General features: G+C 60.0%; 1 protein-coding gene across 24 annotated transcripts in view; it reads right to left on the bottom strand.

Moving 5' to 3' along the window:
- ADGRB2 (adhesion G protein-coupled receptor B2) overlaps nucleotides 1-24528 on the bottom strand; it is a 29208-nt gene extending 4680 nt beyond the window's left edge. For 8 of the 24 annotated variants that reach the window (XR_009539014.1, XR_009539016.1, XR_009539015.1 and 5 more), the window contains exons 1-24: nucleotides 23684-24528; nucleotides 12777-12860; nucleotides 10982-11146; nucleotides 10213-10377; nucleotides 9963-10130; nucleotides 9787-9888; nucleotides 9521-9627; nucleotides 8533-8727; nucleotides 8292-8360; nucleotides 8106-8214; nucleotides 7443-7773; nucleotides 6971-7076; nucleotides 6758-6801; nucleotides 6352-6478; nucleotides 5790-5893; nucleotides 5572-5674; nucleotides 4732-4882; nucleotides 4487-4556; nucleotides 4040-4106; nucleotides 3824-3909; nucleotides 3422-3520; nucleotides 1165-1336; nucleotides 751-846; nucleotides 369-408 (exon numbers count right to left, since the gene is read on the bottom strand). Coding sequence is in view for 20 of the 24 variants with exons in the window: in XM_060140741.1 (XP_059996724.1) it covers nucleotides 369-408; nucleotides 751-846; nucleotides 1165-1336; nucleotides 3422-3520; nucleotides 3824-3909; nucleotides 4040-4106; nucleotides 4487-4556; nucleotides 4732-4882; nucleotides 5572-5674; nucleotides 5790-5893; nucleotides 6352-6478; nucleotides 6758-6801; nucleotides 6971-7076; nucleotides 7443-7773; nucleotides 8106-8214; nucleotides 8292-8360; nucleotides 8533-8727; nucleotides 9521-9627; nucleotides 9787-9888; nucleotides 9963-10130; nucleotides 10213-10377; nucleotides 10982-11146; nucleotides 12777-12860; nucleotides 23684-24473 (3550 nt within the window). In the remaining 4 variants the exon portion in view is untranslated. Of the gene's footprint in view, nucleotides 1-368; nucleotides 409-750; nucleotides 847-1164; nucleotides 1337-3421; nucleotides 3521-3823; nucleotides 3910-4039; nucleotides 4107-4486; nucleotides 4557-4731; nucleotides 4883-5567; nucleotides 5675-5789; nucleotides 5894-6351; nucleotides 6479-6757; nucleotides 6802-6970; nucleotides 7077-7442; nucleotides 7774-8105; nucleotides 8215-8291; nucleotides 8361-8532; nucleotides 8728-9520; nucleotides 9628-9786; nucleotides 9889-9962; nucleotides 10131-10212; nucleotides 10378-10981; nucleotides 11147-12357; nucleotides 12523-12776; nucleotides 12861-15260; nucleotides 15349-23683 lie in introns of those variants that run through there. The other 16 variants (XM_060140729.1, XM_060140733.1, XM_060140736.1 and 13 more) reach the window with 12 other exon arrangements.
- Between the last annotated feature and the right edge of the window lie 2632 nt (nucleotides 24529-27160).

Raw genomic sequence — 27160 nt, 5'->3', positions numbered from 1 at the left:
GACTTGCTCCTCCCCGCTCCCTGGGCAGCTCCTCCCCAGGAGACGGAACTTGAAGGAGGTTCCGGTAAGAATCATGGACATGACACTTTGTGCGGAGCACCCGGCTAGGTACTTGATGTCCCCCAGTTCACGTAAGGCTCCCAGCCACCCTGGGAGGACACATTTCTCTCCGTTGTAGGTGTGTAAGCTGTTTGCCCAGAGTCATACAGTGAGTGGTGTTCACAGCCTTGAATCCAACTCAGGGTTGTCTGACTCAAAAGCTGGACCCCGCAGCCAGACACCTGTCAGGGCCTTCCGTGGTGCGGCTGGGGGCCCTCCCTTCCTGCCCCTCTCCGGGGCCACGCTCGGCTCTGCCCTGGCACACTCACCTGTCTGACAAGCCAGGTCCACATCTTTTTCAAAGTCTGACTATAGGCAGAGAAGGAGAGAGCAGACAGGCAGAGAGAGGATCCATGTATCAGGGTGGGGGGGGGAACGCAGGCCCCTCCCTACCCGCCCAGAGGGTCTGCCTCTGCTGGGCACACTGCCCAACAGAGCAGAGGGGCCCCAGGCGTGGTCTCCTCCAGCCGCACCTGACAGCGGGAAGACTGAAGAGGGGAAGGACTTGCCCAAGGCCACCCAGCTGTCAGCGGCTGAGCCTGAATCAAACCCAGTCTCTGTTCCCTCCCCACCACAGATGAGGCAAGTGAGGGGTCTAGGGCAGGGGGCACTGGGAACCCACCTGTGCCCTGCCCGGGCCTCCTCACTCACCAGGATCTGCAGCTGCCCGTTCTTACACGAGTCGGGGGAGTCTTCGCTCTCGTCGGCCCGGCACACGCCCATCTGGCATTTCACCACGTCCTGCACCTGGGGGCAGCAGGTGCCTGCTGGACCTGAGGCTGCCACAGGGCCCCCGGCCACGGCTGGCTGTGCCACCCACCCCAGGCACCCGGGCGGGTGTGGAAGGAAAGAAGCGCATCCAGCCTAGGGGAGGGGGAAAAGGAGCCCCAGGGGGCCGAGGCCAAGGCCAAGGCTGCCCAAGCTGTCAGCGTGCACACCAAGGGCTGCCCAGCTGGGGACCTGGTCGGGCCTCAATCTTCCCCATCTGTACCCATCTGCACCGTGGGGAGAAGCGAGAGACTGGCATGGTGTGGGGAGGACAGGGGCAGGAGAGGCCCAGCCCACCTCTCGGCGCAGAAAGCAGTGCACAGCCGTGATGACAAAGCCCTGCGCGGAGTTGAAGACCGCAAAGAGGGCCTGGAAGAGGACGGAGCGGCGGTCTGTCATGGCCAGGACGGCGGACATCCAGGTGAGCGCCAGCAGGGGCAGCACCACGCAGGAGCTCCAGAGCGAGGCCCTGAGGACAAGGCAGAGGGTCCGTCAGGGCGACACTCCAGGGGACAGGCTGGGCTAAGCCTGGGCCTGCACTCAGCCTGGGGCCCTTAAGCTGCCCAAGACTGGCAGGGCCCCAAATGCCAAGACCTCAGTAATGTCCCCAAGCAGGGGGGCTGAGGAGCCGGAGGCAGAGAAACAGAACGAAGACCAAGAGCAGAAAACTGGGGGACGAGGAGAGGGAGAGGGACAGACACACAGACACAATGGGACTGAGCCAGAGGCAGCATCAGCGGACAGAGACAAAGAAGGTGGAAAGAAACAGTGGGAGAGAAAAGGAGGAGGGAGACAGATACAGATGCTGTGAGTTTCAGCCACAATTTGCACAGAATCACAGGCCTGGGCCATATCCCCAGAGAGTCTGGGAGGGGAGGAGAGGAAGAGGGACAAAGAGAGACGACAGACATGGTGAGAGTGTGGATGAGATGGGCAGAGACACACAGGAAGGTTAAATCGGCAGAGAGGACGGAGGACATCACAGAGCACAAATCTTTGGGGAGAAGACGGGGGGGGAGGGCAGGGGGGACCAGGGCAGCAGAGGCTCCTCCCCTTCAGCTTCCCAAGGAGGAGGTGCCAGGCTCCCAGGGCCTGCTCAGAGCTGGGCAGAAAGATGATAGCTGGGGCTGGGGGTCAAAGCCAGGGTCAGGGCCAAACGCACACATCCCCGACCTCCTTGACAAGGGAGGGCAGAGAAAAAAGGCAGAGGGGCCCGGGCATCCGGGCACCAGTGCCAGCCCGCCCCCACCAGCAACAGCCCACGAGCGCACAGTAGGGCAGCCTTGCCCTACTGGGCCAGGTGCCACACCCTGCCCACTCTGCCTCATGAACACCGCCAGTGGGAGAGTCAGGCAGGGGTGGGCACAGCTCTGGTCAAGGCAGAGAGATGGGCAGGTGGCCAAGACCTGCCCTAGGAAGAGCGGTCCAGGGCTGTTCAGTCCGGCAGGGGGCGGGCACAGTGGTCTCCACAGGCCCCGGGGGCAGAGCCAAGACTAAAGAGAGGACCTAATCACAGCCACGAGGGCTACCGCTGATTAACCACCGATTCTCTGGCAGGCCCTACACCAAATACTTTTCATACATTAATCACACTGTGACCAAAACAACTCCAGTAAACAGGCATGGGGATTATTATCCCAATTTACAGATGAGGAAACTGGAGTGTGCCCAGCTGGGCAGACAGAGACAGAGCCGGGATGCAAACCCCAAGGGGCACCTCCGAAGCCCAAGCTTTTAACCACTAGTTCTGAGAGCCTGGGTCAGAGAGGCAGAGGGGAGCCCGAGTGAAAGGGAGCCTTCTGCTACACAGAGGTTCCCAGAGATGGTGCCAGCCGCCTCCAGAGGCACTGAGCTCCCTGATCCCGGAGGTGTGCAAGACAGAGCTGGGCCCCCACTGCTCAGGGAGGGTCAGCTGGATTTCTGGCCCTGAGTGGGAGGTGGGGCCTGAAGTTCATTCATTCATTCTACTCTTGTGCGGCTGGGATTTTAAGAGTCTCCGCAGCCCGAGGACAGCTCAGTGAAATAATCCCCTCCCTCCAAGATTCTCTGTCCTCCAACTGACTGTAGGATTCAGTGCCTCTGAAATTCTAAGTCTCAGATTCTATGACAGATGATAAGACTCTATGATTCGCTCATTCGAACATTCTTAGCTTCTGATTGTCTTATTCTAAGATTCTACCATTCTAATTCTAAAGTTCTATGGGCTCAAAAATTCTAAGGGTGGAAGATTCTATGAGCCTCTGTAGGTTGGGGCTATAAGGAGGAGTGTGTGTCTGTGCCTGGATAAAATGTAAGCCGGGGCTGGGTGGCGGGCAGGGGCAGGGAGCAAGGGGTGGGCACGGGAGTACGGCATTTTCTGGAAAGCACAGACATTCATTCCCGTGGCCTCTTTGCCATCACAATGTCGAGCCCTTGAGAGTGCATGGCAGTTGGCGGGGCAGGGCAAGCTTTCCAGGGCACTGGGCTGATACCCCTCCTCCCCCCACCATGGGCACTGCCCCCCCTTCTTTTGCCCCCACCCACCCACCCCCTTTCCCACGGGGGCACAACTAACATGGCGTTCCTGGCCGAGGCTGAGCTGAGCAGGGGGCTGGGGACCGCTCCACACGCTGAGCAGGGGAGGAGCAGGCTGGCCCAGGGGCACCGCTCCGACCTCGGGGGCGGCACAGACATGGGAGAAGGGGGGAGACACACAGGAAGTGGGAAGAGATGGGGCAGTGTGAGCCCCGAGTGGGGTGGGAAGGGGAGGGCAGATGAGAGAGAGAGAGGTGGGTTAGGGTGGGCGAGGGGCTGCAGCTGAGCACACCGGGTGCCCACCTTGCCTGCACCCTTGATGCCCCAAGGTCGGGGAGCCCCGGTCGCATCGTCAAGCCCTGAGTCTCCAGGAGTGGCTGCGGCCCACCCTCCCTGCAGCACTTCCCACAAGGCCAAGTCCCAGCGACCCCCCTCCCCTTACCCGGCCCTCTGCTTCTTGGACTTGTCTGAGATGCCGTCCCGAGCCATGAGCTTGTTGAAGACGATGATTCCGATGAGCATGTTCACCTGGGGGCCCGGTGGAGTGGGGTAGGGGAAGACAGGATCACCAGATGCCCTCCTGGCAGGGAAATCCCCAGGTGGAGGAGGCGGACCCCCTTGGGCCATGCCCCTCCCAGGACTCCGCAGGGGCACATACCAGGACGATGACAGCTGCCGGGCCCACGAAGGCATAGAGCAGACCTCCCTCCAGAGAGAGCCAGCAGCTGGGGAGGGGGGAAAGAGGGGGTATCAGACAACCAGTGGGCCCGCCCCCACGCTCAACCACCATCCCTCAGGGCTCCCTGAGCTGCCAGGTCACGCACGTTACGCATGGGGCAGGGACCCAGACAGGGTGAGAGTGAGCCACTGACTGTTGCTGAGCCCCTCTAACAAGGGTCCTGGGGCCACCAAGGCTGATCCCTGACCTAAATGGTTCTGAGAGTATCCAGTCCCCGCACAGCCTTTTATAGTCAGGGAAACAGGCTGAGACGGGAGAATCTGCCCAAAGTCCCACAGCAGGAGTGGGCCAGGATCACAGCCCGAGAAGTCTGGAGCCCTGTCAGGTCCACTGACTCCCGCTTCCCACCCCGGGAGGCCCACGTACTAGCTGGATGTACCGTATCCTTTGGTGCGGGTAAAGCCGACCGACACGGCCACCACCAGGGCAGGCAGACCTGGGGGAGCGGGGGAGCCAGAGTGAGACGGCCGCCCGTCCTCAGGGTCCTTCACCCTCCCAGACCCCCAGCCCAGCTGACCCGTGTGCCCAGAGAGCAGGGCCGGGGCCGGTAGCGCTCTTGCTGCCCCTGCCCCCAAGGCCCAGTGACAGGGTCCAGCACGAGCCCTGCTCACCCCAGCCCAGGCAAAGGAAGCGCTTGCGGACAAGGCGGGTGCGCATCCGTCCAATGACAGCCAGGTAGGACTGCCAGGCCTCGGTGAGCACCCAGCAAAAGGACGAGAGGAAGAAGAAGTGCAGGAAGGCGGCTGTCATGGTGCACACACCCTGCAGGGAGAAGGAGAGGGAGGGAGTGGCCCTGAGCAGCCGCCAGGGTGGGAGGCGCCGGGCTTCCCACGTCCGCTGCTGGGCGCTGCCACGGCCGCCCACCTGAGCTCCGCCTCCCACAGAACCCTGCCAGGCACCCCCGTCTTCCTGCACCCACACACAGCACGACACAGGCCCGGTGACACGCACACGGCACTCGGCATCCAGGAGGCGGGCGGGCAGGCTGCCCACGCACAGACGGGGCTGGCAGGGAGGGGGACAAACAGGAGTGCCTGCCACGTCATGGCCGGGTGGGCCCCACGTCTGGCACCAGCAGGGCTGGCGCTGTGCAGAGAGGGCCGAGGGGGCATAAGGGACAGCCAACACAGATCAGACGCGGGCACGTGGCACAGGAGGCTCCGCTGGGGCTCCCACATGCCCGCAGACACGCCCAACACACGTGCGCACAGGCACTCAGCTCACGTACACGTTCACAGATGTACACAGACATCCCTCACTGGAGTACACACACCCCCTCTCCAGCTCCCTCATGTACGCTCACACACACTATCTCCCACACACACCCTCACCCAACACCCAGCTCGAGTGTCTACACACATCCGGCACTTAGTTTCATACACGCGAGCACACGCGCCATCCCCCCTTCGCCCCACTCTCACACCCCGGCCCCCCTGTGAGCCTGCACCTGCCTTGCTCAGCACCCGCGACTGGCCCACGAGGATCAGGATGTTGGATGCCAGGATGGACAGGCAGAAATTCAGCAGGATGATGGAGCGTTCCGATTTTATAAACCTGGTGGGGCACAGTGGGCAGAGACAGGGGAGCTAGCCGCCCTGCCCAACCCCGGGTGGCCGGCCACCTCCAGCCCCGCCCCCTCGTCCCCCCAACCCCCCACCGTCCCACCTACCTCCAGAAGGCGGCATAGATGGCAAGGAGGGTGAGCAGTGCCATGCAGGACACAGCGCAGCCGATCACGAGGGGGACCGAGGGGGAGCCCGCCAGCTCCAGGGTCTGGGGCAGAGGGGCAGACCGTCAGATGGGTCACTGGGAGAGGGCAGCTACAGGGGTCCCATCGCCCTCCCCACCTCCTGTCTAGGACAGACTGGCACCTGCACCTGTGTCACACCCACACACGTAAGGGGACTCACCACTGCCTCCACACATGCACAGAGCAGACCCAGTCACGTACGTGGACGTGTATTTATGCTGTCACCCGCACACTTCCACACACAACCAGACACACGTGTGTGTGTATACACATGCAATCACCCACCGCCACACACCCCTGGGCACGTGGCATCGCTGTGAGCACCATCCCAGGGGCACAGACTTCCACGTGCAATCCCCCAAGTACACCCACGCAAACGCCACGTGGGATCACCCAGATCCCCGCCAGCACTGTCGCAGGCGGCCGCTGGCATCCAGGAGCCGCTCCTCCGGCCCGGCCCAGGCACTTCCCTGCCACTCACCAGGTCCTTGGGCGGCTGGGCCAGCACAGCAAAGGTGGACAGGTGCTGGCACTGGCAGCGGGTGTGGGCTGCCTGGGTCTCCAGGGTCTGGCAGCTCTCAGTGTCCCAGTCCCCTGAGCTGGCATCTCTTGGGTGGAGGGAGAGGTGGAATGAGCCCCAGCCCAGGTCCACGGCCCCACCCCCAGTGCTGGCCACTGCCCAAGGACAGGTGAAACCCAGAGCAAGGCCACATCCAAGAGGCAGGCAGGCAGGCAGGCAGCGGGAGCCGCAGGGTTTGCCCTTGATCCCTTAGGCCAAGGACGGTGCCAAGGCGCCCTCCCTCTGGCCTTCCAGGCAGGACAGCCCCTCCTGAGGGAGGCGTCCCAGGGCCGCAGCCCTCCCCACACAGAGCCCCTGCCCAACTCACGCCCTGGAGTAGTCCCAGCTGGCGCAGTGGGGATCCGTGGTGCCCTGCGGAGCAGAAGGCCTAAGTGCAGCGTGGGTGGGAAGCTGCGCACCCGTGACCACCCCCATCCTGCCATGGCAGGCCCCACACAGGGCAGACCACCCCCCCATCAGACAGGCCTTCGACTGCCCTGGCTGGGGCACACCCAGGGTCCCTGCCCAGGGCCCCACTCACGTTGATGATATAGGAGAGCTCCACGGTGATGAGGGGCTCAGCTAGCGGCTGGGTGGGGGGCCTCACAGTCACTGTCATCACCCTGGATGTGACGGCCAGCGGGGGCCTAGGGGACAGATGCTGAGGTCAGCTCCTGCCAGCAGGTGCCCAGACCCAGTCAGGAACCCTGAAGGTGCCTTGGATCGAGGGCAGGAGGCTACCATGGTGCCAAGGCCAGGGGAAGGCCTAGAGGTCAGCGGGGCCCAGGACTTTGGGTGAGGTCTAGAGCTCAGTCCAGCACCCCCTGCACCGCCTCTGAAGCCTCTGGGAGCTGCATGGATGTCTTGGAGAAGCACCTGTGTCCAGAGCCAGGCGAGGGGTCCCTGAGGCTGCAAATGGATCTCTCTGTGGCCAGCATGGGCTCAGCCCTCCTTCCCTTCCCTGGGTCTCCCTGGACCCGCAGCAGTCCCATCCACCCCTCCCAGGGACTCACCTGGGGGGCGGCAGGATGAGGCCGAGGGTGCGGTAGAGCACAGCACCAATCACAAAGTAGGAGGACGACTCCTCAGGGTCCGCTGGGAGGAGGCGCTGGTGGGAGTGGCCCGGGCCAGGCGGCACGGTTCCTGGGCCTCTCCCCCTACCAAGGCTGCCTGCTGTCCCCGATGCGGCCGGCTTCCCTGGGGAGGAGAGGCTGAGCACCTCCTTGGGTAGGAAGAGGCGGTCCTCTGAGTACCGCACCCAGTCCTTCATGCCCCGGCGGCCGCGCATGGGGAACGTGATGTCACTGGACACAGCCGAGACGGGCTCTCGCTGAATGCTGATCACTGCAGAGAACAGACAGAGACAGAAACAGAGGGGAAGGTCACAGGGGAAGAGATGAATGTGGGGGAGACAGACAGCAGGACAGGAAGGCAGATGCAGACACCAAGGATGGTACAAACAAAGAGGCAGGGAACACGTATACAGAGAAACAACAAAGAGACGGAGCATGGGAAGAAACGTGGAGACAGAGATACAAATAAGGGGTTAAATGAGGGAAAGGCAGGGCCCAGACAAAGAGAGGAAGATAGGAAAAGCCCTCAGAAACCATCCCTCCCCCAGGGCGTCCTGGGTTTGGCCACATCCAGCACCCTCTCCCCTGCCCGCCTCCTTGTACCCAGGTTATCTGTGACAATCAGAGAGCTCTGGAAGGCCTTGAGAGCATCGCCCACCAGGTGAATGAAGTCCTCCACGACCCGGAGCAGATGCACAGAGCCAGGGGCCACCTGGGGACAGACAGGGCGTGAGGGACCAAGGCAGGGGTGGGCCACGGGGGCACAAGCCTGGAAGCCCAGCCCCTCACCTGCTGAGCGTCATCCCACTTGTCCTTGTTCTCTGCATCCACCATGAAGCTCACCACCTGGAAGAAGCGCTGGGGAGACAGCAGTGGGTGTTGGGAGGTCCCAGCCCCAGGGAGAGGAGCTTCCCCGCCACAGCCACACCTGCCATGCCCCCACAGACTCTGCTATGGGGCCCAGCCTCCCCCTTCAATCTAGGGCTTCTGAACCTTCAGCCCTCCTTCCTCCTGACAGGGTAGAGGGTACCTGCACGTCATCAGCCGAGGGCACATAGGTGGCTCGCTTGAAGGTGTCAGTGACATTCCTCAGAATGTCCACGGAGAAAAGCAGGTCCCCACTGTAGTAGGTGCGCCGGGCCAGCAGCTCCTGCAGGCTCCGCACCACTTGTGACATGCCCTCGCCCGCCAGCATGCGCTGCCCCTTGGCCAGGTGCTCCCGAAGCTGCCAGTGACAGGTAGGCTGCTGTCACCAGGGTGTCAAGAGCTGGGACCCGCCCCTGGCCCATCCCACTCCAGTCCACCCGCCACTTGCGCATCCAGAGGGGAAGGGTCAGATAGAGATGCTCAAAGAGATCATGGGGAGACAGAGTCTAAGAAAGAGACCCATAAAGAGAGAGAATCCCCCAAGTTACGTAAAGGCTGAAATAGGAACAGCAAAAGAAAGAAGGAGCTCAGATATACATATAAAAGACGATAAGCGCAGTTGAGGGACAAGGCACCTCCCTAATCCAAAGAGGCCATCACACGCTGGAGTGTAATTCGCTCGCTCGCTCTCTCTCAAATACGAGCTCCACGCACAAACACAACAAATACCGGTTACAGTCAGACAAGTACACACAAGCCACGCTCGCTAACAACATTCTTACCCCATGGCAGGCCCTGGGCTGGGCACTGGGGACATAAAAATAATTTCAACTTTGTCCCTGCCTTCAAGGAGCTCCCAGTCTCACAGGACACAGACATCGTGATGAGCACTCGTAACACCTAATGACTGAGAAGCTCAGGGGGCTGTAGGAGCACAAGGGGAGGCACTGGGGATAAGGGAAGACATCTGAGAATCAGGCCTTGAGGGATGAGTAGGAGTTTGTCAGACAAGGAGAGGCACAGCCAGGCAGAAGTGGGCACATCGTATGTACGCCAAGGCACATGGGCACGAGCAAGAATCCAGCTCCCCCCACGCCCACCAGAGTCTGGGACAGATCCTGTGTCGCCCCAGCCCAGCAGGGTGCACTCACCGACAGATACAGGTAGCGGTACTCGTGGGAGATGCAGCGGGCAAAGCTGGGCAGCCCCCAGTAGGCCACGCCCTGGGCACTGAGGAGACAGCGGCGGCTGGCAGACCCTGCAGGGGGACAGGACAGAGGGTTGGGTGTGGGGGCCGAGCTCTCACCCACTTCACTCCACACCTCAGGATGGAGGCTCAAAGAGGCTGGGGGCCCGGAAGGGAGCGGCAAGAATGGCGGGTGTGGGAGGCGTGCAGGGAGAGCCACCTGCCCCTCACCTGAGGCGTTGGGGGGGCACTTGTTGTAGATGATCTCTCCAGCAGCCGCCTTCTTCCACATCATCAGCATCACATACTCGTCCCTGCACATCTCATGGAAGGCTGTTGGTACAGCAGAGGGGCTCAGCCAGGCCCAGGCACTTGCCCGCAAAGCCCCAGGGTCCAGCGGGCAATACCTGGACACCTCTTCTCACTGCAGGGCTTCACCTCCTCTCCGGTGCCCTCGCAGGGGTATCCCTGAGAGCCTGTGGCCTGGCACATGCGGAAACGGCGCTGCCAGCCTGTGTCACATGTCTTGGAGCACAGGCTCCACGCGTTCCACGGGCCCCACTTGCCGTCTGTGGCTGCAGAGATGGGGGGCGTGAGTGGCCCCAGGCACCCCCTGGGCCAGGGCCACCACCTGCCGCCCCTGTGCCGCGCACTCACCCGGGCACTCAAGGTTGCCGCACTCCCGGGTGTCAGTGAGGGCCCCGGTACACGTGGCCCAGGCTGGGCCCGCCACGCTGCACTTCCGGCTGCGCTGCTGGGTCCCATTGGCACAGGACATGGAGCACGGGCCCCAGGGACCCCATTCTAGCCACTGGCCTTCCACTGCATGGGGAGACACAAGCAGGGTTGGCTGTTGAGCAAGGGTGTGGGGATGCGTCAGGGCAGAGCACCGCAGGGAGATGGCATTCAGATTTGAATAAGGCCAGACCCACTGGAGAGGGGTGGAGGAAGGGGGGCTGGAGGGAGCTGGTGGTGCCTGGGCCTGGGCCTGCCTGCCTGCCACCAGCTCCAGGAACACAGGACTCCTCTCCACTCAGCACTGAGGCAATAGCTCTCTTCTGGCTAGGGAAACGGGCCCCGGGCCACCTTCTGATCTTTGCCCACATATAAGCCCAGCTTTGTGTCCCCTCACAGCCCAGCTGGCCATGAGCACCAAAGTGCTATGAACAACAAGGGTAGTCCAGGGCTCAGGGGAAGGGGCACTGGCGAGCACCCCCTTTAGATGGAATCACAGGGTGCCAACTCCAAGTAGGCTGGGCCAGGTCACCTCCCACGCTGGCAGCTAGACTTTGCCAGTCTCCCCATGCTTGGTCAAAGTTCACTGGGGTTCCCCCGGGGGCAGGGCACTGGACCTTACTTCCTCCCCTTTCCCGACCCCCACCCCGGCTGGGCAGCGCCCGCCTGAAAGCCCACGGGTGCTACTGACCCGGGCAGGCGGCCATACTGCAGAGCTTAGTCTGCAGCTCGGGACCCTCGCAGGCCTTGCCGCCGTGCTGGGGGGGCACGCAGGTCCGCATCCGGCTCCGGGACCCCCGCCCGCAGCTGCGGGAGCACAGGCTCCAGGACCCCCACTCCTCCCACACGCCGTGCACTGCAAGGAAGCACGTGGCCGGTGGCTGGGCGGCACCTTGGCCCCGCCCACTGCCCACCTGCCCACCAATCAGGAGCTCCGGCAGCTCTGCCACCGCTCCTCATTGGCTCTTCCCCGGGCCCCAGGAATCCGCCCTTTGGGGGTGGGGGGATGTGGAAGACACAGACTTCTAGTCCCAACTCACACAGGACACTGCCTGTGGACACCCGGACAGGGAGACTAGAATCAACCCAGGAGGGGAGCCAGGGGTCCTCCTCTCCTGGGGGCACAGTAAAGCCCAGGAAAGGGCTCAATATCTACCCCACCTTACCCCATCCCCATCCCTCCCCACCCCAGATCCAGAGCAAGAATCCAGCATGGCAGGCCTGGGGCAAGAGAATGCCCCTCCCCACCCCAAGCGCAGGGACACACAAATAGACACGACCCTCTACGTGGACACTGACACAAAAAGCTCACACTGGAACACGGCTTTGCCCCACCCCTTTGCAAGCTCCTGGCACACCCCCAGTTGCCAAGACCCCTTCCCAGGTAGCCCTACTTTAAGTTCCCAGCCAGGAGCTGATCTGGCCTAGGCACCACTTCGCTCCCTCAGGCGCAAGGGGCAGGACCCGCTGAAGCTGCTGAGCCCCTCCTGACCGACAGGCTGTCCCCACAGGCACATGCACATTCTCAACAACTCCATGCTGAACTGAGGAAGGCTTCAGGGTCTAGGGGAGGCTCCCTGGGGAGTGGGATAGGGAGTCAGAGGAGGGAGGGGATGGTCAGAGAGAGCTTCATTTTTTTTTTTTTAAGTGGCACTTCTTTTAGATCTTGAAGGACAAGCTGAATTTTAATAGCCAAGGTAGAGGTGGAGGGGATAGGATGAGAATAGGCAAGTGCAGGGCGGTGGAAAAGTGCAAGAGATGCTGGTGTGGCCAGAGCACAGGGAACACGGAAGGCGGTGAGGGTAAAGAGACAAGCCTTGATTACCAGGACGTAGGCATCAGGGGAGTGATGTGCCCAGAACCAAGCCTGCTGGTGTGGGCCCTGGTCTGATTCATCTGTGTCCCCGATGCCCTGTGTGGGGTTGGGCACGGTGCGGGGGGTGGGGGGACAGTCAAGTTTGCTGAATGAAAGGAAGAGGCAACCAACCATCTTTGGAAGATGAACTTGCCCGAGTCCCAGGCAGGACCCGACCCTGCAGGTAGACTGGGCGGGGAGGACGGGCATACCTGGGCAGGTGGCTGAATTGTTGCAGGGCCGGGTCTCCCGCAGGGGCCCGCTGCACAGGGTCCCATAGGGGGAGGACACGCAGGAGCGGGTCCGCACCTGCAGGCCCTGCCCACACGTCAGGGAACACACGCTCCACGGGGACCACTCCTCAGCCGCTGGGTCGCCTACGAGAGAGGGACAGGGTCGGCGGCAGGGGGCATCTCCCAAGCACTCAGTCTCATAGGAATCCTCCTACCCTGACCCCAAGTGACAGGCTCTTCAGGAGGCAATCCAGCCCTGCCCACAGGCCTCGCATGGCAGAGAGACACGACTGAGCTCCACGACATAGACACAGACAGGCACACGCCAAGCACACATGCCACCAGACGCCACAGAGTCGGGCCCCCGCCACAGAGGAAGGGAGGCGGGCCCGAGTTACCTGTCTGCGCCATGTACAGCCCAGGCTCATCTGCAGACCTCGGCCACTGGGTTTTCACCTTCGGTTCCTCTTCTGGCTCCTCACCTGGAACACGGAGGTGGTGGCAGGGGCTCAGCAGAGGCCAGCTCAGTCCCGCCAGGGTGGCACAGAGAGGGCAGCCTTGCTCGCCCTCAGCCAGAGGGTCTGGAACCAACTGCAGGCGACGCTGAAAGGGCATCACGTCCTGCCCCCTGCCCCACCAACACCATTTTACAGATAAGGAAACTGAGGCTCAGAAGGCCACGCAGGGCTTGCCTACAGCCTCACGACTGTCTTTTCCTCCTGCCTCAGCCAAACTGGGGGAGACTGGAGAGGAGTGGCCGCTCATATTACTGAGCTCTGGGAAGCTTCTGTGCCAAGTGCTGTCCCTACCTATCTCCTTAACCCTCCCCTGGGAAGTAGGGACCATCACCTCCGTTTAAAGATGAGAAAACTGAGGCCGAGAGAGGGGAAGTGACTTGTCCAAGGTCACACAGCTTGGAAAGCCTCAAGTCCAGTCTCTTTCCCCTCACAGGGCTGACCCTAAGGCAGACAACAGCCAAGGTAAGCAGTTGTGACCACTCCGTAAGCTTGCTTCCGGGACACGATTCATGCCAAGCCAGGGGCTGGGCCTGGGGCCCAGATTCTGCTCCCCAAGCAGCACTGGACTGTGACCTGGAGGCACAGGTCAGAACGCCGCTCCTCTGAGACCTAAGGGCCTGGGGCAGGTGCCTCCGTCCAGCAGACCCTACTCCCCCCGCCCTGTGGCCAGCGAGCAGCAGGCTCTCTGGGATCTGCTGCTGCTGCCTCGGCCCCGCCTCGCCCGGCTCTGGGCTGCCCGATTTCTGTGTCTGGTCTAGGCCTTGGAAGCACTGCCAGCCCTGGAGGAGAGGCTGGGAGCTCCCATTCTCCAAAGCCAGGCCCTCCTGCTCAGACGTGAGCTCATCAGGCCCTCTCCCACAGGCTGGGTAGCAGGGATGGTGGCAGACATGAGTACAGGGGAGAAAGACCCAGCTCACGTAGAGGCTGCTGGGCAGGTGGGATCGGAACAGCATTTTGGGACAGGGCTCAGCCTACGCTGTCCCCCGACTAGAAGGTATTCCTCTCCCCTACTCCCAGGCCCTCTCCTATTTCTGAACACCAGGTCAGCACCGAACAGGCACTCTGTGTCGGAAGGAACCCAAGAAGGCTGTACTCTTCCTGCCCTCTGCCGCCCAGTCCAGGCTCTGCGTCTGAGAGAAAGCTCTTCCTCACCAGACATGAAGAGTGGCCACTCTGAGCAAACCTGCTGTCCACAGGGCCCTGAGCTGCCACTCAGCCCAGCCTCTGGTCTCATCCACTCCCGGGCCCTTCCCTCCACTTCAGCCACCAGTCCCAGGACCTGGTCTTCATCATCCCCGAAACTGCTCCACCATCTCTGAAACCTGCATCTCCCCACCCCACAGGACACCTTCAGAGTCAGGCAACCGTGGTCCCAACTGGGGCGTGGACACTGACCAGCTGTGTGACCGTGGGCAAGTGTCTTTGCCTCTCTGACCCTGTTTTCTGACCTCTGTAGAACGATACTCAGAATACCCCCTACCCTGAGGGCTGACCTCAGGACTTCCTGACAGGAGATCACGAAGCCCTCAGCACCCTGCTTGGACACGGGGCGTGCTCAGAAGGCAGCAACCATCTGGTTTATTTTCACCATCTTCCCTTCCCTCAACACCTCCACCCCTTCAGCACCTCACGTGCCACCGCCCCTCAGCCCCCTGGGCCTCCTCCCTCTGAACAGCGTCTGCCATGGCTCCTGGCCTCACTTTGGGCCCCGCCTCTATCAAGACCACAGAGAAGGTGCTGGAACCATGCCTGGCAGCTCCCGAATCCCCTCACCCAGACTTTCCACCACACCCGCTCAGCCACTCCCCAGCCCTGGAGACTGTGACAAACCACCTTCTCCACGCCCACCCCCAGGCTGCTAAAGAAATCTACCGCTGTGCCAACTGCTGCCACGACGGATTCAGGGATGCACGTCCGATGGCCGAGCAGGGCTCCCTGCCTTCCCCGTCCCCCGCCTCGGCGGGCTGACCTCTCTGCTCAAGCCCATCTCCGCCCACTCCCTCTCTGCAACAAGCTCCTTTACAGAGAAAGCAGAAGCTATGACACGGGAGCCCCCCCACCCCGACTTCTTGCCTCACCCCTCCAACTCCCAACTTTCCTGAAGCCCTTCTCTTCACAAGGACCAGCCCCTCATCCCAGTGCTGCCTTCTATTCCTCCCGCCTACCCTCTCCGGAGGGCTCCACCCATCATCCCCTCTCATCAGCATTTCGTCAGCATTCTCCTCGCGGCAGCCTGGGAACAGATCTAGGCCCCTTCCGTTCTCAGAGGGGCCCTCCTCTGACCCTCCTGCCTTCTCTGGCTACTGCCCTCGGCTCCTCTTCACCATCAATGAGTGGTCCACAGATGGCACTCCAGTTTCTCACCTGCCACTCACGTCCTGGCTCAGATGTCACCTTGCCTGGTAAATCCACTGCAGTCTGGCTTCTGACCACATCTTCTGCTGAAACCGTTCTTGACAGAGTCATCAGTGCCCTCCTTGTTGCTAAATCCTATGGGCTTTGCAGGCCTCGTGCTGCCCCAGCCCTTGGCAGCGTTTCGCCCTGCCGACTCTCCAGCCCTGAAACACTCCCCTCCCTGACTCGCCTGGCTTCCTGCTACCTCTGCCCTGCCTCTTTGGCCGGTCTGTTTTCCTGCTGCTTCCCACGTCTGGCATCCACACTTTGTCCTGTTTTCACAGGACAACACCACCCCCCACCAGGCTTCATTAACCCCCTCTGAATGGCTGCTCCGAAGTCGTTGCACCACCCACCGAACCTGTGCTTCACTCCTGTATAGCTTCCTGCCTCCTGGACAGGTCGCCTGATGGGGGGGGAGGGCCCTCAAACTCAGCGTGTCCACAATAGGATCATCATCTCCTCTCAAACCTCTCAAACCCACTTGTTCCCCACCTTCACCTGGAAAACTCCTACTTGACCTTCAAAACCCACCTCAAATGACCTCTTATAGGCAAAGTCTTCCTTATCCCTCACTCCCCTGCAGAGTTGGCTGCCCCCTCTTCTACATGCCCGCTCATCACAGATGATTCCATCTGCTGACTGTCTGAATTACCCCCCATCCGAGAGCCCTTTGAAGAAAGGCTGTGTGAGCCATCTCCCTGACCACATGAACACCAGTACAGAATCCGGCCCAGAGAAACAGCAGTAAACACCAATGAACATGTTGCTCCTAGCTTCCCCCACCCCATGGGGGTCATTGGAGATGGTCGTTTGTCATCTTGAGTACCAGCTCTGACCTGCAGCCCGCCACCTAGACCACCCCAAGCTTGACATCCATTTATCAATAAGCGCTCTGGAGATGCCATTTGACCTGTTGCAAATCCAGCTCCTTTTTGGCGTCTTGGCCATGACTGTTGTGGGTGGCAACCCCTCCCATCCCTGGCCTGGCATCCAGTAAGCCCATCAAATGCGGCCACGTGAGAGACCAGCCTGACTTGCTTGTCGTGGATTCACACTGCTTCCTCTGGTGCCCCCGTCCTCTACTGACCACTTGCTGGCCAGCCCCACCATATAACCAGAGTGGTGGTTTCTAGAATCCACTCCATTTGAAAATCAGAACATGTCCCAGGTCCAGCTGTTGAGCCCCTCTCCTAGCCTCCTGGGCTGGACCAGAGAGGGGAAGGGACACGCCCAAGGCCACACAGCCGGGGGGCCTGTACTGACTGCCCTCCCCTCCCCACCCCCACCCCACCCACCTCTGAGGAAAGCCAGTTCTCCCTGCAGGGGGAAGAAGACAGATAAGACCAGAGGTGTCAGCCACTGAAACAAACGTTTATTCAGCATACACCACGTACAGGCCCCTGCCAGCTCCGGGCCCAGACCAGGGCAGATGTGCGAGGAAGATGGGCCAAGAGGACAAGGAGGGGTCCAGGAAGGGGTGTGAGCACCCCCAGACCTCCTGAGCGTCCCACTCAGTGGGCGCCGTGAGCTGACTGGACCAGGACTCTGATGCTCCCAGCCCCACCACCCGTCAGCTTTCCCACCTGGCTGCTTGCTGCCTGGGACCCGCTTCCCCGCTCAACCCTGGATGAACTCTCAACTGTTCTGTTCTGTTCTGAATAACCCTGCAGGAGATAATTTACTACACACCTCCTATGTGCCAGTCACTGCGTGCTCTACGTTACCTCATTTAATCCTCATTAGGGCAGGTTCTCCCATTTTACTAATGAGGCACTAATGAGCCTCCAAGGTCTCATCCTGGAGAGAGGCTGATGTGGGATTCGAACTCCAGCCTGCCTGATTCCAGAGGCACTTTATGCTGAACTGCGCTGGCTCTGACAAAATGCAACTCAACTTGGACCTCCTCAGAGACTGCTTCCCTGATTCCCATGGGACCCCGAGTTACTCCCCCGCCTCCCCACAGCCCCCCACATACTTGCCTCTATTCTCTTGTTTTCACACCTCTTCCTAATTGTTCCTTTGAGCATCTATGCCCCGCCTCTGCCAGGTGAGACTGATTCTCCCTTGTAGGCTCCAAAGTGGTCCTCTGGAAGCCCAGCCCCACACGCTTGCCTGCTGAGAAACCTTCAGTGGCTCCCCACTGCTACCACCACAGTAAACCTCCGAGCCTGGCATGCTCTGGTCCCTGCTGACGTGTCCAGTCCTGTTTTCCCCTCCCCACCAGGCAGCCAAACCGTGAGGCCCTGTGGGTCAGTGGGAAGGACGTAGATTTGGGAGCCAGACAAATGCAGGTCTGATCCCCAAGTCTGCATAGTCTTGCTGTGTGCCGTTGGACAAGTCACCTCACCTCTCTGAGCTTAGAATTTTCCAACTGAGAATAGAGGTGACACTTCCTAATTCATCATGAGAATTAAATGACGAGAGATATGGGTCACCGGGAGCATAATAAACTCTCAATGAAAGGAGCTGCCACTCCCTTCTTGTTATCCCTTGAACATGCAAATGCTTTCCTCCTTCCACTCATCTGTTAATGGTGTTCCCTCCTCTTGGAACGCCCTTCCTCTACCTCAATCAAATGCCACCTCCTCCAGGAAGCCTCCCTAGGATGACTACACAGAGGTCTGGGTGTGCAGGTCCCTTCTTCTGCTATAGCTGTGAGTATCCTGTGCTAATCCCTCTCCTGGCCCCTGAGGGAGGGTTTCAATCTCCCTTGACCTCTTGCACAGACGGCCCAGCTCTGAGCTGCCAGACACAAGACAGGCATTCAGCAAACACCAACTATCCCTGAGGGTTCCTCCACCCCAACCACACAGGACCACTCTGGTCTCACCCCTGACACTGGCAGGCAGGGTGGGCAAAGGCACTTTGCCATCTGAGCAGAACTGCACACACCTGCTACCCTGCCCCCCAAACTCCACATAGTCCAGCCCCCTCAGCCTCCTTTGTCATGAATGTGTTAAAAACAACCATGATAATCACCACTTCCATGGGGAGAGAGCAGTGCAATTTACAAAGCAGTCCTCCCTCCCCAGGGTCTCTGCATCCTCCCTGAGGCTGGCCCAAGAGCCCCAAGTAGGCACCAACTGATCCCCCTGAAACACCGTTCTGTCATGTCCCTCCATGGCTCTCCAGCCCCAGCAGAACATCAGGACCCCAGGGGGGCCAGGGCAGAGGAAGGTGGCTCTTGTAAATTCTAGACTCTACTTGTGCAGTCCCATGCAACTGGGTACACCCAGCCAGAATGCCAGTCCCCTTCCAATGACTTCCTCCCCAGGCTGCTGGCCTATCTGCCCAGCCTCCCAACAGAGCTAGCTGGGTCTCTGCCACCTCCCCCACATAGCCAGGAGCTCCTTGAGAGCAGGGACCGCATCCCACTCATCCTTCTTCCCCCACGCTGCCCAACTTCCTGCTGCCTTAAAGCCCTCGGCCAACAGGGTGAGGTCCCAGTGTCTGGGTGCAGCAGTCAGAGCCTTGGCCCCATCTCCCACCACTGGGGCTACCGTCTGGTAAAGGCTGGTCTACCACAGCCCCCTGTCCCCAGCATGTTCACACGCCACGCCCTGGCACAGACTGCTTCCTTCACCTTGAAAGCCCTTCCCCTTGCACCGGGAAATGACTTGGGGAGGCTCACAGATGCGCCATAAAATAACACTGGGTCATGGACTGAGGAAGTGATCCCCTTTCCAGGTCTCATTTTAGTAGAGTGACTATCTGCCAATCTGCCTGGGATAGTCTGGTTTAGGCCTATCACCCTGATGGAATTAATAGTACCCCTCCCCCCATTTATAACCTCGAAAATGTGCCGGCTCAGATGATAAATTATATGGCCAGCTCACTTTTAATCCTTCCAAGTGCATGAGAAAGAAGGTCTCCGTGCAGTCCAAGACTTTAACACATCCCCAGTACGTGCTAATTTCTCTAACAGATTGAGAGGAGGGATGAGCGTCTAGCTGGAATTTGTTGTTTCTCTGGTTATCTTCTATTTCAGATAAGTGATACTCTTTTTCCATTGATGATATGAAATTTCTTTTTAATGTATGAAATTTCAAAAGCGATTCGATTTAAAGAAAAAAATTCACAGGCTAGTGAATTCCTATTCACTCCTCAAAACCCAACTCAGAATCACCTTCTTTAGACCAACTTCCCACCCCTTTGTGGTTTAATCCCTCACACTCTTCCTCCTCCCTTGACATCCAGCACATACATTCATACCTATTACGCTAAGTTATGACAACACACAACTACTTACCAGGGATTTACCATGTGCCAGGCACTGTGCTAAGCATTAACCCAAATTCTCTTGCTTAATCCTCACCATTGCTCTTTAGAATAACTCCACTATCCCCATTTTATAGGTGATGACATAGGGATGAGGAAACATGCCCGTCGTCACACAGCTAGTCAGTGGTGGTGTCAGGGGTTGAACCTGGGGCTGGGTGACCTCAGCCTGTGGCCCTGACCACCACTGTACACTAGTGGTCACTCTCCCCCACCAGAGGGCAGAAGGTGTGTCTGCTTCACCTCGGATCTCATTCACTCAGAGCCACTTCAAGGCCTGGTGTAAACTCCATTCTGATAAAGAAATGAAGACGTGTGTGATGGACGGGCTGGGACTCAGTCCCCTTTGAGATGTCTGGGGGTGGGGGGTGGGGTGGTCTGTGCCCCACTCCCCATCCCATGATGGAGCACACAGATTTCTGGCAGCAGAGATCCGGGCTGGAAGGATCCTCTAGGAATCGTACCACATGTGCTAGGTCTTCCCCCACCCCACTCTGAGAGAGGCCCTGCCTCCCCAATGTCTGCACCCCACACAGTCAGGTAAGGTAGGGCCTCTCTTCCTGCCACCAGACCATGGTCAAGGAGAAAGCCAATCGAGGACTGGGTCAGGCAGGTGAGAGGCAGCTTCCTAGAGGAGACAGGGCTTGAGTTGTGCTTGAAGGATGGGGCAAAGGATAACCCAGGGCAAAGGGCATTCCAGGTGAGGGAAACAGCCCAAGCAAAGGCAGGGAAGCCAGGAAGCAGGGGGTTCTGGGGTCAGTAGGAGCCCCAGTTGAAAGGGTGGGAGAGAACCAGAGGGAAAGCAGGTGGCAGCTGGGTCAGGGGCAGGACTGGAATGCCAGGCTGAGGAGTCTGGGCCACGTTGGGGAGTCCCTGGGGGCTGAATCAGGGAAGTGACACACAGAGAACGGGGGTTCCTGAGGCCCCAAGGGGGTAGCGCCTTGTCCAAGTCACACAGCAGCAGTGGCAGAGGGGGGATCTGAACCCATTCTTGCCTCCCAGGCCTGACACTCAGGGGACCGCAGGGTCACCTGGTGCCCATGCCTCTGGAATGGAGCCTGGATGATGGAGATGGTGGGCTAGTAGCCACCAGCCAGGGGTGGGACAGTGCCCCTGGGGGGAGGCAGGCAGTGTGGCAGAGGAGGGAGGGGGCTGCAAGAGTGAAGGACACTTTCTCCCAGATGTCACCCCGCACAGCCACATCTCAGGATTGGAGGGTCAGCAGGCAGGAACTGCAGGTTGGCGACCGGCTCCCTGTAGCTGGGCTCTGGAGCTGGTACCAATTCTACCACCTGCCTTCCGGCCCCGGCCTCGGCCAGCCTCCGTGCCTGTCCTCCGTGGAGCTCCTTCCTGCCTTCCTTCCCTTTCTTCCTCTCCCCCCACTTAACAGATTGCGGCAGCAAGATGGCACAAATTTATGGCTCAACTCACCAAAAATAACAAGAGATTTATCAAAGGCAGTTTGCGTGAAATTAACAGGCGTCTGTACCCTCTTGTCAAACGCACTCAGCTCTGAGGCGGGCCCAGGCCCTCCGCTCCCAGCCTCATGGCTCTTCCAGTACCAACCCAGCTCCACCCCGCTTGGCCTTGCGTTGATCCTACCCGGGACGCCCCAGAGAAGCCGAGCACAGCTCCCCTACCCCAGTGCCTGGCAGAGGGGCTGGGATGAGGATCTCACCTGTTCACCACCATCCCACCAATCTTGTCCTCAAGCTGGCAGCTCCATGTGCCAGCCAGTTCTCCTGCAGCTGGTACGTGTCCAACTGGCCCAGTGGGAAGGAGGTGAAGGGAAGCATGGAGGCGAGGCCAAGGGCTTGGCGAAGGTGGTGCTGCCACCAGGCACAGAGTGCTCCAGGCCCTATGATGCCACTGGCCCTCAGATGCCCCCTGCCGCATGGAACAAACTGAGTCGTGTGCCCATCATCTCTTGCCCCAGAGAGGGTGGGCAGAAGGTAAAAGGTGGCAAAGAGGAAGAATCTCTTGCCTGCCCAGGGAGAGGAAGGGGCCGTGCCAGCCCAACTCTGGGCACCAGTGTGCCCTGTGAGCCAACGGCTGACGCCACTTCCCCACCACCCCTGCCCCCCACAACTCCCTACAAGAGCCCTCCCTGCAGGCCAACCCATGGAGCAGCCTGGCAATACGCCAAGCAGGACAAGGGGCATGAGCTGGGAGCCCAGGGCTCCCTACTCAGAGAAGATACCAGGCTTCACACCCAGGGACAACCAGGGTCTAATCTCCACCCATCCTCAGTCCCAGAGGCCTCTGCAGAGGCTCTGATGATGGTGGGAACGATGGTGCCCTTCCCATCACGAACCCACTCTGACCCCTAAAGACACCCCGGCTACCAACCAACTCCCGCTTCCGACTTCAGCCAAGCCCAGCTGGCTGCTCCTGGCTCTGTGCTCCACCTGGCAGCCTGCCCAGATGGTGCCCACCCAGGAGGGCAGAGCCTCACTCCATCCACTGTGGACCACTGGGCTGATGGACCGCAGAGAAAACCAGACAAAAGAACCCGCCCTCTGCCGAGCACAATGGGAGAGGCCCCCACAGAGTGACAGGCAGTGGCGGCCAGGCAGGAACAGCCATAAACCTCCTGATATACGCCTGGCGCTCTCCGCCGATGTTCCACAAAGAAGCAAAATTCAATTTCTTCCTGCAGGCACTAAATCCCAGGCCAGCCTCCAGGGCCCGTAGCCTGCCCAGGGCCTGGCTGTCACTCGGATGGCTTCATCGACTGCTGTGAGAGGCCAAGCTGGCCTAGGGGAGAGGCCAGAACAAGGCCACTGGGCACTTGCCATGGATGGGTGTGATACCAGATGTCTCATGAGGGAGGCTGAGAAGCCTCTTCCCCAAAGCCTTGGGAGAGGATACTGTCATGATAAACACCTCCCCTAATTAAACCAGGGCTATCTCCCCGTTTTACAGACAAAACAACTGATGCCAGAAAAAAGGATCTACTCAACGTAACAAAGACAGTTCCCAACTTTCGGGTTCTGTCTCCAAAGCAGGCATGGGAACAGATCATCCCCCTCCAGTACTCCTAGCAGCCTTCACACGAGAGCCCCTGTGTTCTTTAAAAGCTCTCAGCCAGATCCAGATGCCCCTCTGACCCACCCCTGCGTGACAACCTCACAATGGTAGGCGAGCACCTGTTATCCCAAATGGGGAAACTGAGGCCCAGAGGGGCGGGAACTCCCTGTTAGTACCAGAGCTGGAAACCAGATCCCAAATCTGCCTCCCTCCCAGCCCGACGTCCTGGGCCCCCTGGCCAGTCCCTGGCCCAGCCCTGTTCAGCAGACACTTAGGACCCGGCCAAGGATCTTGGGGCCTCGAAGCTGCAGGAAGGAGGGCCGGCAGAAGGTGGCCGTGGCTGAGGGAGCTGGGTGGGAGCAGAAGCAGGCAGGACTCAAGGGCTTGAAGAGCTTTTGCCCAGTCAGCAGGAAGCTCTAGCAGCTGGCGGCCTTGGTCCCATAAGACGTGGGCCCAGAGCGGGGGAGACAGGGGACGCTGGGAGCTGAGCCAGGCCGGCCCTCCAAGGCAGCCTCAAAGCTCAGGCCTCTTCACCCAGGCACATTCTTCTGTGCCTTCCTCTGCCCTGACCCTGGGGCCACAGCCAAAAACCGCTGACCCATGTGGGCAGGAAGACGTCGCTGTGCCCTGCCTACTCCAGCCTCCAGGCACACTTGTCAACTTGCAGCGCCAGCGCCTGCCGCCGTCATTCCCAGCTTTGGGCCTGTATATACGCTGCTCCCTCTGCCTGGAATGCCCTCCACTCCTTTGGCTCGGCTTGCTTCCACTTGTCCTTCTGATCTCTGTTCCTGTATCACTTCCTTCAGGAAGCCTTCCCTGACTGCCCAGGTAGGGGGTCCCTCCCGGGGTTTATCACACTGCATTGTCTATGGGGGTCTATGCCCCCATTCATCCACCCAGACTGCAAACTCTTCAAGAGGGAGGTCTGACCCCAATCCACTTTGGTGACCCCAACACCGGGACAAGGCTGGACCCAGTGGAGACACTGGTGAACAACCACATGAGTGGCCCAGTATCCACCAAGATGGGCACCATCAGGCCTCCAGACACACCCACCTCACCTGGGCCCTGCTCAGACTCACCATATCTCATCTCTGTGGTGAACAGGTCATTGCTGCTCCCCGAATGCAAATCGGCCTCGGCAGGTGGGGCTGGGCCCCCAGGCACCAGAGCATTGGACAGGGTGTGGGCAGCAGGAGGACCCGGAGGCGTGGTGGTAGCGGGGCTGGCCCCTGTCTCACCAGGGCAGCTGCAGCCCGGCTGGGCAAAGCCACAGGCCCTGCCAGCCGCACGGCCGCACTCCTCGCTCCAGCGACACAGGACGCCGCAGGTGAACTGGCTGGAGTTATTGTTGTTGATTAGCAAGACCTCGACGAAGCGGAAGGCCAGGGCTGCGGGCGCCAGCAGGCGCGGGGCCTCCGAGGGCTCGGCTGACAGGCAGAGCTGCACGAAGTTCTTGTCGAAGTGCAGGAAGGTGAAGGGGCCCGAACCGCCGCACAGCTCCAACCCCGCGGCCTCCTCCTCCTCCTCTGGCCGCCCCAACTCCGCCCGGGCCTCCGCCTCGTCGGGGCTGGGCCGCAGGCAGGTAAAGTTGACCAGGTAGTGGTCCAGGGGCAGCAGGCGGGGGGCAAAGTGGGCGCACACCTGCTCCTGGCGGTTGAAGCGCAGGTAGAGGGAGTACTTGGTCGGGTCCGGGTTCTCCAGGGTCCAGGAGCAGCCCGAGGCGATGGTAGGAAAGAGGTCCTGCAGTGAGAAGGCCCCGTAGAGCACGCCCGAGGCCAGGGCAGAGCAGGCGCTGGGGGCGGGGTCGAAGGCGGCGGCCAGGCGCAGGGACAGAATCACAGATAGTAAGAGGGGACAGGCTGGGGTCATCCTATGTCCCTTGCCCTGTGGAGAGAGACAGTGGTCAGTGGCCCCAGGCGCAGCCAGCATGGGCTCTGAATCTCCTGTGGCTAGCTGCAGGTCGTGGGCCTTGCGGTGAAGACTATGTTCTTTTAAGTCACCCAGGTCCACTTATGTGATCTTAGACAAGGGACTTAACGTCTCTGAGCCCCTTACTTGAGAAATGAAGGCCCTGAGGAGAGCGTCTGCAATCTCGTAAACCCTTAAGAAACATGAGTTGTGACTATTATTCCGTGGTTCCTCCATCGGTCCCATCAACCACCAGCATCTCGGCCTGACGTTCAGATCCGGCCCCGGCCCCACCACGCAACTTGTACCCTCCAGAACTGCTGCTCTCAGCCGCAATGTGTCGTGATCAGCTGTGAGGCGTGGCACACATAATCCAGAGGTAATTGTCGAAGTAGCGATGTTTGACAACGATTTGCTTTTTTATAAATCACAGCAATTCAAGGTTATTCCCAGAACAATGTCATTCTCACTCACTTGCTTTACTGAGTGGGAGAGAAAGGGGAGGAGTTACCGCTGGTGTGCTGGGGACTGAGCGCAGCCTGAGCCATGCCCATGGGAGGGCATCGCAAGTGTGAACGTCATGACTATCGCTGCTGTGGATTTCCTGCTGGAAACAAGGGGGAGAGGCATCTGCAAAATGGGTGCAGTTGTTCCCCTCTAACCCCTCTTCCCCTCCCACCATGGTGTTATCCTCCAAGGCCTGGCGCAGGGCCTGCTACCCCCGGGGAGGCCACCAAGCCATTTCCCTCCTCTTAGCTCCCACAGCCCTTTCCTGAAAGTTTGCGTCACCCAATCATGACCACTAGCCCTTGCTATGTCGCCAGGTCTAGCTCACTCATCTCATGAGTCTTCAAGCTCCTAGGAGTGGAGACCAGCGTCCGTTGATTTCTAACTGCCCCCAAAGCACTAAGCTGAGCTCCCAGCAGCTGTGCATGTACTCCAGGTGTGGAAGGGCAACCAGGACCCAAGTTGACAGACACACAAAGCAGTCACGCCAGAGTGGACAAGGGATGGGGGTGGGGGGGGCGCTGCAGGTGCCTCGCACCTACCAGGCCAGGGCAGAGCCACTGCCCACAGCCTCCGCCCCAGCTGTCCAGGTAGTGGAGGGTAGTGCCCAGGCTCAGCCCCGCTTCCAGCCCTGCCCCCAGGCGGGGTCCACGCTCCCTCCCTCCTCCACGCCCAAAGCATAGCTCACAGCACTGGATGGGCCCCCAGAGCCTGGTTGTTCCGCATTAGAGGAGAAAAGATGAGGCTCTGAGAAGGGAGGCAATCTGCTCAAGATCACCTCAGAGAAGCCAGGCTGGGGCTGGAGTCCAGGACCTGAGGCCCCAGCCCAGGCTCTCCCGCATCCACCCAGAGCTTCCTGCTCTGTCCCCTTCTCTGCTCCTCACGCTCTGGGAACTGAATCCCAAACGTAGGATAATTCACAGGGTGTGGCTAGATAGAGCCAGGACACAGCTGCTCCCCAGGGACAGGTTTTCCCATGGCTGTTCAGGAGTCTAAAGAGTGGTCAGAGGTGGGGGGTGGGGGGGGTGGGAAAGGAATGAGAATCCCAGAATTCCAATTCCTGTGCAGCACCCAGGGAACTCCTCGCTGGCCCAGATCCCACGTGCTGCCACTCTGAGCCAGGCCCAAGCCCCAAGCGCAAACGCACATTTGCCCCTCCTGAGCCACAGGGGGGCGGGGAGGCAGGCTCTGGGCAGGCGCATTTACAAGGAAGGAGCCACACCACCCTCCTCCAAAGACCTGCCTGGAGTTTTTCAGCAGAAGCCAGTATAGGCTGTGTCTCCTCTGACCCGCACAGAGCTGGAAAAGGGACCAGACCCCTGGCCTTCCCACCCCACATCATGACGGTGCCAGACGGTTCAGCCTGCCCAGCCTGCTGCAGCACCAGCAAAGCCAGCGGCTCATGATGAGGGACATCCGATCCCCCCGCTGCCCCCAATTATTTCTAAGCAGGCTGCAAAATTCAGGCCATGGCCGTAGCTCAGTGGAGGCGAGGTGGGGCCTCATTATAACTGGCCTTGTCTCCCCCACTTAGAGCAGGGCAGGGAATCTCCACGCACAAACACACCGACACCCCTGTGCCCTGCAGACATGCACACAAAAGCACGGATGCACAGACACGTGTGTAGCCAGGCATTCTGCCTGTGGAGAGATACACATGCACACAGACATGCACAGAGATCGGAGTAAACCACAGATGAGTGAACTCAATGCACACGAGGTGCGCACACTCACATGTACAAGGCTGTCAAGAGCCAGACACTCATACACACGTGCAGAGATGCAAATATACTCTCTAGTGAAAACACACAGGTATTTGGGTGTTTGAAGCTCAGCATATGACAGCTAAGCATCAGGCAGGATCTGATCTGCTGCTCCTTCCTTGGTGCTCCTGAAACTGAGGGCTCAGGCCCCCAGCCCCATCTCCTGGGCCTCCCCTGCTCCCTAGTCCGTAGCTCCAACCCATCAAGAAGCACTAGGTGCATATCCCGCAGAGCCACAGCCTGGCTTCTCCAGAACTGAGCCACCCCCAAACCCTGCCCAAGCCCCGTCCTCCACTCAGTCTCCCTCAGACACCTCCCCTCACATCAGTTCTGGAATTACACCCTGGGTGTATGTGACTCTCACTGTTCCTGCTGTGA

The sequence above is a fragment of the Lagenorhynchus albirostris genome, chromosome 2 (genome assembly GCF_949774975.1).
Source record: "Lagenorhynchus albirostris chromosome 2, mLagAlb1.1, whole genome shotgun sequence".
Classification (NCBI taxonomy): domain Eukaryota; kingdom Metazoa; phylum Chordata; class Mammalia; order Artiodactyla; family Delphinidae; genus Lagenorhynchus; species Lagenorhynchus albirostris.
Note: the sequence above shows the minus strand (reverse complement) of the source record. Positions and strands in the feature narration are given on the sequence as shown.